This window comes from Pituophis catenifer, unplaced genomic scaffold, assembly GCF_029215685.1.
Source record: "Pituophis catenifer annectens isolate HBS135680 unplaced genomic scaffold, rPitCat1.0.hap2 SCAF_10, whole genome shotgun sequence".
In the NCBI taxonomy this organism is placed as follows: domain Eukaryota; kingdom Metazoa; phylum Chordata; class Lepidosauria; order Squamata; family Colubridae; genus Pituophis; species Pituophis catenifer.
Window position 1 is genome coordinate 3,883,495 of NW_027256890.1, and position 16,167 is coordinate 3,899,661.

At 43.7% G+C, this 16,167-nt stretch overlaps 1 protein-coding gene across 1 annotated transcript in view; it reads right to left on the reverse strand.

Moving 5' to 3' along the window:
• The window catches only part of DHX37 (DEAH-box helicase 37), a 46,618-nt gene that overhangs the window by 1,788 nt on the left and 28,663 nt on the right, over positions 1-16,167 (reverse strand). Inside the window, exons 16-26 of the mRNA XM_070950923.1 lie at positions 15,643-15,754; positions 10,421-10,527; positions 8,725-8,913; positions 7,042-7,166; positions 5,599-5,715; positions 5,283-5,455; positions 4,237-4,351; positions 3,869-4,006; positions 2,910-3,004; positions 2,200-2,273; positions 152-249 (exon numbers count right to left, since the gene is read on the reverse strand). Of these exons, the coding sequence (XP_070807024.1) occupies positions 152-249; positions 2,200-2,273; positions 2,910-3,004; positions 3,869-4,006; positions 4,237-4,351; positions 5,283-5,455; positions 5,599-5,715; positions 7,042-7,166; positions 8,725-8,913; positions 10,421-10,527; positions 15,643-15,754 (1,343 nt within the window). The remainder of the gene's footprint in view (positions 1-151; positions 250-2,199; positions 2,274-2,909; positions 3,005-3,868; positions 4,007-4,236; positions 4,352-5,282; positions 5,456-5,598; positions 5,716-7,041; positions 7,167-8,724; positions 8,914-10,420; positions 10,528-15,642; positions 15,755-16,167) is intronic.

Sequence of the window (16,167 nt, forward strand, 5' to 3'; positions counted from 1 at the left end):
AAAGTTTCAATTCATGAATTTAGCTTGTGATTGTGATTCCCAACTACCGCAGGTTATAAAACCTTATGTGTCTTTAGTGGCAGAATTAAGTACAATTAAAAAAAGAAACAACTCTAAAAAATTAAAATCTTGGACCTCTTGAATTGCTTACATTTTGGATTTTTCTCCCAGGCCAGCTGCAAAGTGTCTCGGTTATCAGCATTTTCCGAAACGAGCGCTTGAAGCAAAGATTCAGTCCTGGGCTGAAGTCTATAAGGAACAGCAAGCAAAAGATTGAATCCAGTAGGATAAATAAAACCAAACTTTTCATCAATCGGTGTGCGGCAGCAGCCAAAAAAGCTAATACAATCTCAGGTTGAATAAACAGAGGCTTAGAATCAAAATCAGGTGAAGTATTACCACTGTGTTTCCCCAAAAATAAGACCCTGTCTTATATTTTTTTTGAACCCCGAAATAAGCGCTTGGCCTTATTTTCGGGGAGGTCTTATTATTTTGGGGCGCATGGAGCAAGATGGGGCTCCTCTTGCTGTCTTACCTGATTTCCAGCTCTGCGTTTAAATATTTTCAGGGAGGGCTTATTTTCAGGAAGGGGGGGAAGTTATTTTACTGCATGCGGTCAAAAGGATAGGTCAACAGACAGAGCTCTGTAATTTAACACCAGCTGTCTGCAATTCAAGTAAGATCGAATCTCGCCAGGCTCAAGGTTGACTCCGTCTTCCATCCTTTCTAAGGTAGGTAAAATGAGGACCCAGTTTGTGGGGGCAATAAACTGACTTTGTAAAATATACAACAGTATGAAGGCTATTGCTTAACGCACTGTAAGCCGCCCTGAGTCTCCAGAGAAGGGCGGCATATAAATCAAATTAAAAAAAAAAAAAGCCCGATTGGGCTTATTATCAGGGGATGTCTTATTTTCGAGGAAACAGGGTACCATGTTATAAAGCCTTGGTAAGATCAAACAAAGAAGAGGGAGTCAAGCTATTCTCCAAAGCACCTGAAGGCAGGAGAAGAAGCAATGGGTGGAAACTAATCAAGGAGAGAAGCAACCTGGGATTAAGGAGGAACTTCCCAACAGTGAGGACAAATAACCAGTGGAACAGCTTGCCACCAGAAGTTGTGGGTGCTCCAACACTGGAAGTTCTTAAGAAGAGACTGGACAGTCACTTGTCTGAAATGGTATAGGACCGTGATGGTGAACCTATGGCAAACGTACCACACCTGGCATGCAGAGCCCTTTCTGCAGTCACAGCTCAGTTCCACCACCTATGCGCACCTCCCGCCGGCTGATTTTCGGGATGCGCGGGGCGCATGCAGGAGATTCATGTGCATGCACAGGGGGTCGTGCGCGCATGCGGAGGGCGGGGAGCGGCATGCCCCCCCACACTCCATTTTTGGGCCCAGGAGGCCTGCTAGGCCAAAAATGGGGGGCGGGGTTGGGGTCGCATGTGCAGGAGGGGTGGGGTCACACATCATTCGTGGGGGGTGGGTCATGCGTGCATGAGCAGTGGGGCATGCATTGCCTTATGGGTGCGCGCTGTCGCGTACACATGCTTTCAGCACACAAGAAAAGGGTTAGCCATCACTGGTATAGGATCTGCTGCTTGAGAGCAGGGGGCTGGACTAGAAGACCTCCAAGGTCCCTTCCCAGCTGTATTCTGATTCTATCAAAGGTAAGCATGGGAGCAAATGTAACTGGTCCCAAGACTGGCTTTCTGGTGTGGACAGGGCGATAGATACACAATTTTCACAGCCCATAAACAAGTAGAGGAGAAATAGTTCACAACCAGGGGTGAAATGCTCCCGGTTCGGACCGGATCGCCCAATCTGGTAGCGATGGAGGCGGGTAGTTTGGAGAACCGGTAGCAAAAATCCCTGCCCTGCTCCCCCCCATGTCCAGCTGAGCCGCACAATCATCAGAGGCTTTTTTTCTTTTAAATGCCTTTGACGATCCAAGCTGAGTTGCCTGATCGGTTTTTTTAAAACCCCCCTGACGATCAGGCATCTCTGCTGGGATCGTCAGAGCCTTTTGAAAGCATTTTTTTAACTACCTCTTCACCGAAGATGGTTTTAAAAGTAAAAAAAATAAAATAAAATTGGCCACGCCCACCCAGTCACATTACCCCCCCACCACCACCACCAAGCCTCGCCCACAGAACCGGTAGTAACAAATTTTAGATTTCACCACTGGGGTCAACCTACTTGGACCAGGTCTTTAGCATCGTGACTGGACTCGACAGCAGGCAACGGCTGTAAGTCGCCAACAATTTCACAACCTAGAAAAAAGAAAGAGTGCCACTGGATTAATCTCCTTAATTGTGAAGTCAACACCCTGAAGAGTTTTTTCAATCAAAGACCAACTTTTTAATCGGTTGCATTTATATCCAAGTAAACGCAGTCTCCAAAAAATGGATTTTTAAAAAAATTCTAAAGGAAATTAGTGGCCTTCTAGTTATTGCTGGATTACCACTCCCATGTGCAGCTAATTTGGCTACTGCTGGGAGGAGAACATGGTATTTGTAGTCGAATGCAGTTAACTGGTGAGCCCGAAGGTTGGGGAAAATGCTTAAAATTCAGTGGAAGTCTGAAACAGCAGCAGATCATGGGGGAGATACGGACGTCCTCATCTTACGGCCATTTATTCAGCGACCATTCGAAGTTACAATGGTGCTGAAAACTGATTTACGACCAATCCTCACTCTTATGACTGCCTTTATGACAGTTGCAGCTGTCCTGAGGTCACATGATCGCCATTCCCAGATTCGTTTAATGACCGCAGCAGAATGCTCATAAAATTGGGTGCAATCGTATGATGACTCACTTAAATGGTTGCATCGTTTAGCGACCTAAGTTCCGGTTTCAACTGTGGTCGTAAGCCGAGGACTGACTGTAAAAAGATGCAGGCAACTCACCTTTCCTTCCAGGAGAAACCTGGCAAAATGTTTGAAGCGATCAAGGCCTTCGGGATAATTCACCTCCACGGCTGGAAGGGGCCAACCGACCCGATCTGTTAGGAAGAGAAGGGAGCAGAGCGAATATATGGGTGGTCCTCGACTTATAACGATTCGTTTAGTGACCGTTCGAAGTTAGAATTATTTCCATAGCAAGGAAGATAAAAGCAGGAATGATTATAAATCGATTCAATTTATTCAGAGGAACATATATTCCCATTTGGATACTATTTCTGGATTTTGTGCTTGTGATGAAGAAAAAAAAGAAATGAAACGTAGACTTTGGTTTTGTGGATCCAAAAGATTTGTCCTTATAGAAATGGCTAGTTATATATTTATGCATAAAAGAAAATAAGTTGAGGTTGGAGTGTTTTTCTTTCTGTGCTAAGAAGAGTCGGAAGTCAATGCCTTTTTTTTTTCTTTTTTGTATCTCACACCCCCTTTTCATAGCTCCTTTTCCTTTCCTTAATTTCCTATTTTTATTTTATTTTTTGTATTTTATATAATAAAACTGCTGAACAAAACTCCGCACTGGCGACAGGAAGAGCATCCGGCCATTCAAACACTCTGCTAGCTCCATTCAGTTGTCCAGATTCCACCCTGCAAGGTATTATGGGGTCGTTAAACGAAGATGATGATTTTATATAATAAAACAAAATAATAACAATAAAAACAACTTAATCGCTACGGGAATTAGCTTAACAAGTCGTACCATGGGGCAAAATTCATTTAACAACTATCATTATTAACAACACAAATTTTGGGCTGACTTGTGGTCGTGAGTTGAGAACTACCTGCACAATAATATAGAAAGTGGTTGTGAGGCACCCAAGCAGGATTTGCCCAAAGTTAACGGAATCACAACTGAGCTCCTGTTTTTTTGGAGAAAAGAAAGATAATTTATTTCCTAGCAAACTTACAGAAGACGCTGGGCCTGTGGCAACGGACCTGGCCTGTTTCGGGGCAGTAAAATGGAGGCGGCTCTTCCAGAGGCTTTTCAAAATGGCAGTAGGGGGGCAGGAGGAGAGGGATCCACTCAGGTTCGATCGCCGAAACCCCTTCAGAAGGGACACACAACCCAGAAAATAAAAATTGGGAGAAAGCGGGAGTTTAGCTCGACTAAAAAGTGACATCATACAAATTATAATTTCCTAAGCCAATATGTTTGCACATTGCCTTCTGATTCTTTGGAGGGGTATTTTCTCTCTCCTCTGGTCTAGATTCTTTTCTTTTAAAAAAAAAAGTTTTTTAAAAAAACAGAAGGCAAGGAAAACAGGCGCCTGCTCACCTTTCATATACATTTTGGTGGTTTCAACGATTTCCTGATACACCACAAACTCCGGGAGCTGCTTAAACAGGACGGAATTGGGGTGGATGAAGACCGGATCGTCTAGCAGTGGCGTCTAATAGGGGGGGAAAAGGGTTGAGGGCAGAAATAGGAAAAAAAAGGATTAAAAAAACTCCCATTTAGTGCAAACCAACAGCAACTGCATCTACGCAGCTAAAAGTCCTCTGTAAAGGTTTTGTGATATTTTATAATATTATCTACTGATCATATTATGTTAGTTTATGATACCTATTAGTAAACAAGCAATGATTATGCTTAACATACAAGGAATGTTTTCCTTCCTTCCTTCCCTCCCTCTTCTATTCCTCCCTACGTCTATTCCTTTTTTCTTTTTCTTCCTTCCCTCCCCTATTCCTCCTTCTATCCTTCCTTCCTTCCCTCTATTCCTCCCTCCCTCTAGTCTTTCTTTCTTTCTTTCCTTCCTTCCTTCTATTCTTTATCTTCCTTCCCTCCCCTATTCCTCCCTCTATCCATCCTTCCCTCCCTCTATTCCTTCCTCCCTCTGGTCTTTCTTTCCTTCCTTCCTTCCCTCTATTCTTTCTTTCCTTCCCTATTCCTTCCTCCCTCTACTTTCTTCCATTCATTCTTTTTCTTTTCCTTTCCTTTCCTTTCCTTTCCTTTCCTTTCCTTTCCTTTCCTTTCCTTTCCTTTCCTTTCCTTTCCTTTCCTTCCCTCCCTCCTTCTATTCTTTCCTTCCTTCCCTTATTCCTCTTTCTTTCCTTCCTTTCTTCCCTCCCCTATTCCTTCCTCTATTCTTTCATTCTTTTTCCTTCCTTCCTCCCTCTATTCTCTTTCATTCATCTTCCTTCCTTTTTGTAGTTTCTTAACTTGTTTCCTCTACTTTTAAAGGTGGCTTCAATTACATCTGCGTGTGTTTCAACACACTGAGTTGTTCTGCCTACTTTTTCTTCTTGTTCGTAAAATTTATTAAATGAATTCCAGAAAGAGCAAACTGATGGCACTAAAAAGGGGTCCGAGAGGCAGACCTTGTAGCCGTTTTTCCACTTCTCGTCAAGGAGTTCCTCCGCCTGGATCCTTCGGGCGACGTGATCTCCCAGACCGGCCAGGACGATCTGTCTCAAGAAAATGACCTGTTCTTCCGTGGGGGGCTTCATTTGAGGGTCAACAAACAGCTCTGCACCAGGGCAAACAGCATTTACTGGGAAAGGAACATAAGACACACACACACACGTACCGAGATTGTGAGAATCAAGAGACAGACAGAGGTGGCCCCCACCTGAATGATGCTCCCAAGGCAAGAAGGAGCAGATCCCAGGGAAGGGAGCAGGTGTGGAGTCTTACCTGCCGTGGTGAGCTGCCCACGCAACCGCCGGATTTCCACCATGGCCTTGTAGCGCAGGCCGTTGGTGCTACAGAAATGAGGAGTGCATCCTGCATATTCACAAGCGCCCACGGCTCCTGGAATGACAGAATAACAGCATCCGACTGTCAGGAAATTGCTCCTTAGTTCTAGGCTGCTTCTGTCCTTGATTAATTTCCACCCGTTGCTTCTTGTCCTGCCTTCAGGGGCTTTGGAGGATAGGATGGGATGGGATGCGCTGAGATGTGATGGACTAGGACTAGGACTGAGAAGAGAAGAGAAGAGAAGAGAAGAGAAGAGAAGAGAAGAGAAGAGAAGAGAAGAGAAGAGAAGAGAAAAAAGAGAAGGGAAGGGAAGAGAAAAAAGGGAAGGGGAGGGGAGGGAAGGGAAGGGAAGAGAAGAGAAGAGAAGAAAAGAGAAGAGAAAAGAAAAAAGAGAAGGGAAGGGAAGGGAAGAGAAGAGAAGAGAAGAGAAGAGAAAAAAGGGGAAGGGAAGGGAAGGGAAGGGAAGGGAAGGGAAGGGAAGAGAAGAGAAGAGAAGAGAAGAGAAGAGAAGAGAAGAGAAGAGAAGAGAAGAGAAGAGAAGAAGAGAAGGGAAGAGAAGAGAAGAGAAAAAGGGGAAGGGAAGGGAAGAGAAGAGAAAAAAAAGAGAAGGGAAGGGAAAGGAAGGGAAGGGAAGAGAAGAGAAAAAAGGGAAGGGAAGGGAAGGGAAGGGAAGAGAAGAGAAGAGAAAAAAGAGAAGGGAAGGGAAGGGAAGGGAAGGGAAGAGAAGAGAAGAGAAGAGAAGAGGAGGGGAGGGGAGAGGAGGGGAGGAAGGGACCTTGGAGGTCTTCTAGTCCAACCCCGCGACTCAAGCAGAAACCCTCTACCATTTCAGACAAATGTTGGTCCAATCTCTTCTCGAAAACCTCCAGTAATGGAGCATCCACAAGGATGGATAGAACAAGGGTCCACTTGTTCTATCAGGAAATTCCTCCTTAATTGTTAATTGTTCTAGGTTGAATCTCTCCTTGATTAGTTTCCACCCGTTGCTTCTTGCCCTGCCTTCAGGTGCTTTGGAGAATAGCTTGACTCCCTCTTCTTTGTGGCAGCCCCTGAGATATTGGGAGACTGCTGTCATGTCTCCCCTGGTCCTTCTTTTCATTAAAGTAGACATACCCAGTTCCTGCAACCGTTCTTCATGTTTTTACCTCCCGTCCCCTAATCCTCTTTGTTGCTCTTCTCTGCACTCTTTCTAGAGTCTCAACATCTTTTTTACATCATGGGGACCAAAATTGGATGCAGGATTCCAAGTGTGGCCTTACCAAGGCATTATAAAGTGGTGCTAACCCTTCACGTGATCGTGGTCTCTCATCTGTGGTGGAAACCCCTAACCCCATGAAAGTTTATAGCCCCCAACCCAACCAACAAGTAGATCAGTTTTACCGAGCATCACCATGAGATCTCCCAGCTTCTGAGAAGGTCCTTGGCCAGCCCAAATCCTTTGCATCTGTGCCACACGAGCTCTCTTCCCTTTGATGTTCTCCTGCTCTTCTTCATTCAGGGAAGGCCTGTATTAAAAAAAATGAATAAATGAAGGATTCAATCAAACAAGCCGTTCATCGTGCAGGCCACAGAAATGTCCCTGGTGGTACGGATGCCTTTCTCTTCAAACTATCATATAGTTTATTATAATGTACATAGATTTGCAAAACAATGGGATAAAGGAACATTCCTGAACTGTGTTTTATATTTATCTCGTGGCTACTGTGAAATTGTGCGAATGCATCAATGCAGTGCATGTTATCTCAACTTGCAGAGCTTGGATTCACTGGATGAGTTTACCCAAAATGTAAATATTGCAGAATGTACAGCCTCATGCTTCTTGGAGGTTTCTCTGTGTCCTCAGGGTCACCCGAGTGGTGCAAATGGTTCCTGTAGTCTGCAATTTTTAGACACAGGACACAGATAAAGCTCCAAGTGGCCTCAACGACCCTCTAAAAGGATGCAAATGACCAGCTGTCAGCAAGGAATATCAATCCTTCCCCACAACCATCCAGTCAAAGCTGAAGAAGCTTATTTATTGGTTCGATTTATATGCTGCCCTTCTCCGGAGATTCAGGGCGGCTTACAATGCGTTAAGCAATAGCCTTCATACTTTTGTATATACCTGCTTAGTAGGGCTTTTGCCCCCCCCCCCAGCAGTGTTCTTTTTATACAAAGTCAGCTTATTGCCCCCACAAACCGGATCCTCATTTTACCTACCTCGGAAGGATGGAAGGCTGAGTCAACCTTAAGCCTGGTGAGATTTGAACTTGCAGTAATTGCAGGCAGCTGGCAGCTAAGTGCTACTTAACAGCACTTTAGTCCGCTGCGCCACCAAGGCTATTTTAAGCTTCTTGGATGAGAAGCAAAACGCCTTCAAAGAAAAAAAACAGAAAGTCCAGTTGCCTCTTGAAAAAGCACCTTTGGGTCCTAAAATGAGGCGAAAGTCACTTGCTTAGCAACGGGAATTATGGACTCAACTGTAGTCGGTAAGCTGCGGACCGCATGTACTGAATCTTTCATCATGCCTTTGAGTCAGTCTTAACTCTTCCAAACCCATGGACAAATCGGTGCCATTTTGAGGGATGTTTGTTTAACCAGGGTGGATTTGATTTAAATCGAGTTGATTTAAATCACTAGTAAAAAGGCTTGATTTAAATCAACTCGATTTAAATCATCATTGTTAAAGAGCAACTGTCATCTCTGCTACTCCTTTGACCCACGGTTGACTCACCGATAGTCCCAGTGTTGCAGAATATACAGCCTCCTGCTACATAACTAAGCTCCATTTCATGCTGAATAAACTAAATTATTTATGTATCTTAAATAGAAAATTATCTTAACGATAGATTTTTACCCCAAAAGTTTTTTATTAAAATAAATACGATTAAAAATAAAAAAAATCCGATTTAAATAAAAAAAATCCGATTTAAATAAAAAAAATCCATTTTTTTTGATTTTTTTTTAAAAAAAATCATTGATTTTTATCCACCCTGTGTTTAACCCTCAAACCTGGTCGGAGCCCATAAAACCATTTGACCCAGCAACGGGCTGAGTTTCTCAGTAGCCCCGCCGTGGCTTTACCTGTTGAACTCTTCAAACAGCTCCCTCACCGTCAAGGCCGAGACTAAGGCGATGGTATACGGCAGGCAGTGGTGCTGTTGGCTCAAGGCGAGCATCTTGGCATAACGTGGGGCTACCGGGAAGGAGGCCATGAGGGCACCCAAAGGGCTGATGGGACAGCTGAACTTGGCTTCCTGCAGCTTTTCCAACCTGGAAGAAGGGAACAAGGAAATTTTGGAAGGGAGGGAAGGAAGGAAGGAAGGTTGTTAAACAAATGAAAGACAAGTCAAGGATTATCTTTTCAACCAAGTGCTAAAAAATGTCAAGCATCTGCATGTAAAGCACACGACCATGGGAATGCTGCAACTGTGTGAAAAGTGGTCATAAACCACCTTTTTTTCAGTGCCGTTGTTAACTTCGAATGGTCACTAAATGAACTCTTGTGTAAGGACCTGCCTCAGCTATCTTCTCCAGAAACATGACTCTTGAAACAAATGGTATTTCAAAAGGAGCTTTTACTGAGAGAAGAGTTTGCAGAGAAGTCAGGCGGAGTCTGAAGAATCCCACATGAAGCTTTAAGCTAATTCCTCCTGTTCAACCCCCACCCCAATAGAACAGAGTGGAATACAAATGGAATAATAGGAATAGAATAGAATAGAATAGAATAGAATAGAATAGAATAGAATAGAATAGAAATAGAATAATAGGAATAGAATAGAAATGGAATGGAATGGAATGGAATGGAATAGAATAGAATGGAATGGAATGGAATGGAATGGAATTAGAATAATTAGAATAGAATAGAATAGAATAGAATAGAATAGAATAGAATGGAATGGAATGGAATGGAATGGAATGGAATGGAATGGAATAGAATAGAATTAGAATAATTAGAATAGAATAGAATAGAATAGAATAGGAATTCAGAATTACATTGAATTGGATTGGATTGGATTGGATTGGATTGGATTGGAATAGAATAGAATAGAATAGAATAGCATAGAATAGAATAGAAATGGAATAATAGGAATAGAATAGAATAGAGTTAGAGTAGAATAGAATAGAAATGGAATAATAGGAATAGAATAGAATAGAAAATAATAGGAATAGAATATAATAATAGGAATAGAATAGAATAGAAATGGAATAATAGGAATAGGAATAGCAAAAGAATAGAATAGAATAGAATAGAATAGAATAGAATAGAATAGAATAGAATAGAACAGAACAGACAAGAATAACAGAGTTGGAAGGGACCTTGGAGGTCTTCTAGTCCAACCCCCTGCTTAGGCAGGAAAGTGGCTACACCACTTCAGACAAATAGTTATCCAACATCTTCTTAAAAATGTCCAGTATTGGAGCATCCACAATTTCTGGAGGCAACTTCTGTTCCACTGATTAATTGTTCTCACTGTCAGGAAATTTCTCCTCAGTTCTAGGTTGCTTCTCTCCTTGATTAGCTTCCATCCATTGCTTCTTGTCCTGCCTTCAGGTGCTTTGGAGAATAGCTTGACTCCCTCTTCTTTGTGGCAGCCCCTGAGATATTGGAAGACTGCTATCACGTCTCCCCTGGTCCTTCTTTTCATCAAACTAGACCTACCCAATCCCAGCAATCATTCTTTTTATGTTTTAGCTTCCATAATGTGCAAAGGTAGATTCAGAAATGCAACCGACTGCATTTGTTCGAAGTTCTTTTAGTCCCTTTCGCCTTTCATACCTTCCAGATGTGACAGGAGCCTTCAAGGCGCCGAGGGCGATCAGCAATTCCTCCGCGGCCTTCAGGGCATCGGTGGACGGAGGGGTAGGAAACGGGAAGTTGATTACCTACCGAGAGCAAAGAGACAACGGATGAGATGGAGAGATGTGCTGGAGTATTGGGATGGTATGAGGGAAGGGCCTTGGGAGATGGAAGGAAGAGGGGCTCCCTGGCGAACAATTTTAGCCTTAGAAGAAATAATTCCCTTTAAAAAAAAAAATGAACAAAAGCTAGGAAGGAGATTGACCAAACTGAACGCAGGCAGTCCTTGACTTACGACCACAATTGGGACTGGAGCTTACATCGCTAAGCGATGCAATCATTCAGTGAGCCGTGCCTGATTTTATGATCTTCTTTTTGCCATGATTGTTAAGTAAATCAGAACAGAACAGAATAAGAAGCGACTTTGGAAGTCTTCTAGTCCAAACCCCTGCTAAGGAAGGAAACCCTATACCATTCTGGAAAAGTAGCTGTCCTGTCTCTTAAAAGTCACAAGTTCTGGAGGCCAGTTGTTCCACTGGTTAATTGTTCTCCCTGTCAGGAAATTCCTCCTTAGTTCTAGGTTGCTTCTCTCCTCGATTAGTTTCCACCCATTGCTTCTTGTCCTGCCTTCAGGGGCTTTGGAGGGTAGGATAAGATGGGATGGGATGGAATAGTAGTAGTAGTAGTAGTAGTAGTAGTAAGGGAAGGGGAGAGGAGAGGAGAGTAGAGGAGAGGAGTGGAGAGGAGACTGGAAGGGAAGAGAAGAGAAGGGAAGGGAAGGGAAGGGAAGGGAAGGGAAGGGAATTTCAACACTTACAAACTTTGTAGCATCCCCGTGATCAAAATTCAGATGCTTGGCAACTGGTTCATACTTATGACCGTTGCTGTGTCCCCCCAGGTCACGTGATCACCCTTTGTGACCTTCTGATAAGCAAAATTAACGGGGAAGCCAGATTCACTTAACAATTGGGGCAACTATGGTTGTAAAATGGGGCAAAACAAACGTCTCGCTTAGCAACATAAATTTTGGGCCCAACTGTGGTCGTAAGTGGAGGACTACCTTTATACAAATGGCTTGCCCTGTCATACCAGACCAACAATGCAATTTATGATAAACAGAGCGCAAATATCATACTGAATGGGGATATAACTAAAACCTTCCGGATTGGTAAAGGGGTGAGACAAGGCTGTCCACTTTCTCCACTCTTATTTATATTAGCCCTGGAGGTTTTGTTAAGGAAAATTAGGCAAAATAATGCGATACGGGGATTGGAAATTAGGAATGAAACCTTTAAGATTCAAGCTCTTGCCGACGATGTAGTGTTGATAATGGAGGACCCGTCAACAACAGGGCCAAAAGTATTGAAAGAATTAGATGAATACAGGAAGCTATCAGGATACAAATTAAATATGACAAAAACCAAAATGTTAACAAAAAATATTCCAAAAAGAGAACAGGAAACACTAGCAAATAATTTGGGTATCCAAATAGTTAAGAAGATAAAATATCTAGGGATTTGGATTACTGCCAGATGCTCAACCTTAAAGGAGGATAACTATACACCCTTACTGACAAAGATAAAGCAAGATTTGGATAGGTGGGGGAAGCTGCAAATATCGTTCCTTGGTAGGATAGCCACTGTTAAGATGAGTGTTCTCCCCAAATTACTATATTGATTTCAAACCACTCCTGTTAGTATTGACAGAAAATATTTTTCGGACTTAAATGGGATAGTAAGGAAGTTTATCTGGGGAGGGAAAAAACCGAGAATTGCATTACGGTCCTTGCAGGAAAAAAGGAATAAGGGCGGATTCGGACTCCCAGTTTGGGAACTATACCACAAAGCGGCCAACTTAGTATGGCTACGAGAGTGGGCCTTATTAAGAGACAAGAGAATTTTACAACTGGAGGGCACGACCTATTGAGAGGTTGGCATGCCTACCTCTGGGATAAAGGAAAAGGGACAGGATATGTTTCCACCAACATAAAATTAGAGATACATTAATGAAGACATGGAAAGAAATCAGGCATAAACATTACTTAAAATACCCAAAATGGATATCTACAATGGAGGCACTAATCCATCCAAATACGTTAAGTAGGGAGAAAATGGTCACCTATCAAGATATTTTAGATCAGTGGTCCCCAACCTTTTTATCGCCGCGGACCAATCAGCCTTTGATAATTTTACCGTGGCCCGCTGAGCGCGCGCAGGGGTGGGGGCTTTGGGCCACACGTGCGTACCTGCGCGGGGCTCTCTTCCCTGGAGCCTTTGCGCAGGGCCCAGGAGCTTTTGCGCACGGCCCAGGAGCTTTTGCGCACGGCCCAGGAGCCTTTGCGCTGCAGCGTTCATGTCCCCCGGCCGCTGCGCGGCCCGGTGCCAGGTACTCCACGGCCCGGCACCGGTCCGCGGACCGGGGGTTGGGGACCACTGTTTTAGATAACAGTGGTAACCTTATAGCCAATGAGATATTAAAAGAGCAAGGGATCCATATAGATTGGTGGCCTTATTTACAAATTAAATCCCGATATAGTAAAGATAAACAAGAAAAGGGAATAGAGAAGGGGACAAACAGTTTGGATAAGGTATGGCTAGGTAGTGAGAACAAACTATTAGCCAAATTATACTCCTACCTGCTCGAATACGACAGAGAAGGAGAAATATTAAAAGACCAAATGATCGCTTGGGGGAAAAACATCGAATCAAAGATAAATCTAGATGGTTGGGAAGAAATATGGAATAGCAATCTTAAACTGACGAGAGCAACAAGCTATAAGGAGAATCAGTATAAGATGCTATATAGATGGTACTTAGCACCATCTAGAATTGCTAAGATCTATCCAAATGCAAGCCCCAAGTGTTGGAAATGCGGCCACCACCAAGGTACCTTCTATCACATGTGGTGGACGTGTCCGGAAGCGAGGAAGTTTTGGAAAAAAATACAAAAATGGATCCAAGAAATATTAAAGGAGGATATTAATTTCTTGCCGGAAATCTATCTCCTGGGAGTGCTAAAACGAACATTGGATAAGGACAAGAAATATTTGATTATTCATATTGTCACAGCTGCTAGACTCTCCTATGCCAGATATTGGAAAGAGAAAAGAGGTCCAACCGAGGAACAGATAGTCAATAAGATACTTGACTGCGCAGAAATGTGCAGATTAACGTATGTGTTAAACGGAAAGGAGGATTCAGAATTTTATACGATCTGGGATCTGTGGTATAGGTGGTTGGAAATTAAATGCAAAAGTTAATACTCATGAGGAATAATGCACAACTATTAGTTAATCCTATATATTATTGTACCTTAACTAAACAGTAATCAATTTTATATGTAAGAATTTTTGTACAAACTGTATAATTAATTAGATAATTGATTAGACACCGCACTTGTAAATATACAATATGACTACACATTGCCGAACCGTATAGTTTGAATTGTAATATATTTTTAATTCAATAAAATTTCATTATTAAAAAAAAAAAAAGGAAGGGAAGAGAAGACAAGAGGAGAGAAGACTGGAAGGGAAGAGAAGAGAAGAGAAGAGAAGAGAAGAAAAGAGAAGAGAAGGGAAGGGGAGGGAAGGGAAGGGGAGAGGAGGAGAGGAGAGGAGAATGGAAGTGAAGAGAAGAGAAGAGGAGAGGAGAGGAGACTGGAAGAGAAGAGAAGAGAAGAGAAGAGAAGGGAAGGCAAGGGAAGGGAAGGGAAGAGGAGAGAAGAAGGGAAGGGGAGGGGAGGGGAGGGGAGAGGAGAGGAGAGGAGAAGGGAAAGGAAGGGAAGGGAAGGGAAGGGTAGAGAAGAGAAGAGAAGAGAGGGAGGGGGAGGGGAGGGGAGAGGAGAGGAGAGGGGAAGGGAAGGGAAGGGAAGGGAAGAGAAGAGAAGAGAAGAGAAGAGAAGAGAAGAGAAGAGAAGAGAAGAGAAGAGAAGAGAAGAGAAGGGAAGGGAAGGGGAGGGAAGGGGAGAGGAGAGGAGAATGGAAGTGAAGAGAAGAGAAGAGGAGAGGAGAGGAGAGGAGAGGAGACTGGAAGAGAAGAGAAGAGAAGAGAAGAGAAGAGAAGAGAAGAGAAGAGAAGAGAAGAGAAGAGGAGGGGAGGGGAGGGGAGGGGAGGGGAGGGAAGGGGAGAGGAGAGGAGAGGAGAGGAGAGGAGAGGGGAAGGGAAGGGAAGGGAAGGGAAGGGAAGAGAAGAGAAGAGAAGAGAAGAGAAGAGAAGAGAAGAGAAGAGAAGGGAAGGGAAGGGAAGGGAAGGGAAGGGAAGGGAAGGCAAGGGAAGGGAAGGGAAAAGGAGAGAAGAAGGGAAGGGGAGAGGAGGGGAGGGGGAGAGGAGAGGAGAGGAGAAGGGAAGGGTAGAGAAGAGAAGAGAAGAGAAGGGGAGGGGAGGGGAGGGAAGGGGAGAGGAGAGGAGAATGGAAGTGAAGAGAAGAGAAGAGGAGAGGAGAGGAGACTGGAAGAGAAGAGAAGAGAAGAGAAGGGAAGGGAAGGGAAGGGAAGGGAAGGGAAGGGAAGAAGGGGAGGGGAGGGGAGGGGAGAGGAGAGGAGAGGAGAGGAGAGGGAGGGGAGGGGAGGGGGGAAGGGAAGGGAAGGGAAGGGAAGAGAAGAGAAGAGAAGAGAAGAGAAGAGAAGAGAAGAGAAGAGAAGAGAGAGAAGAGAAGAGAAGAGAAGCAGGAAGGGACCCTGGAGGTCTTCTAATCCAGCCCCCTGCTCAAGCAGGAGACTTTATGCTATTTCAGACAAGTGGCTGTATCTAATCTCTTCTTGAAAACGTCCAGTGATGGAGCAACCCACAACTTCTGAAGTCAAGTTGTTCCACTGGTTAACTGGATTCCCTGTCAGGAAATTCTCCTCAATTCCAGGTTGCTTCTCTCCTTCATTATAGTTCCTGCCCATTGTTTCTTGCCTTGCCTTTGGAAAATACCGTATGTTGATTCCTCTTTTTTAATGAATCAGATGGCTGTTAAGTGAATCTTGCCTTTGTCAAGCTAACCCAGCTTTTCCTATCGACTTTGGACTCTGGAAAGGTCGCAACTAGGAACCACGCTCTTATTTTGACCACGTGACTGTGGGGATGCTGAAATGGTCGTAAGCCCAACAACCAGTCGCAAATTCACATTTTTACAGGGACGTTGTAAATTCAAAACGAACGGTTGTAAGTCAAGGACTACCTATCAAAGAAGTGTCTAAAAAATGGGACTCCCACCTTCTCAATGTTCAACGCTTTCATTTGCAGAATTAAATCGTCCACAGGTCGCCTGGTGATCTCGGGAGCCGAGAACTGCTCAAAATCACTGAACACAGCCGAAGAATACAGCCTGGGACACACAAAAAAACCAGCAACGGAGATCAAAACAATCCTTGAAAAAAAAAACAAAAAAAACCCCAACAACTTGTTTGGCTCTGCAACCCAGCAAGACACACACAGACTTCAGAGGATAATTAGAACTGCAGAAAAAAAACATGGCTACCAACCTGCCTTCCGTGGAGGACCTGTATACTGCACGAGTCAAAAAGAGGGCTGGGAAAATATCTACAGACCCCTCGCATCCTGGACATCAACTCTTTCAACTCCTACCCTCAAAACGACGCTATAGATCACTGCACACCAGAACAACTAGACACAAGGACAGTTTTTTCAAGTAACGCCATTACTCTGCTCAACAAATAATTCCCTCAACACTGTCAAACTATTCACTAAGTCTGCACTACTATTAATCTTCTAATAATA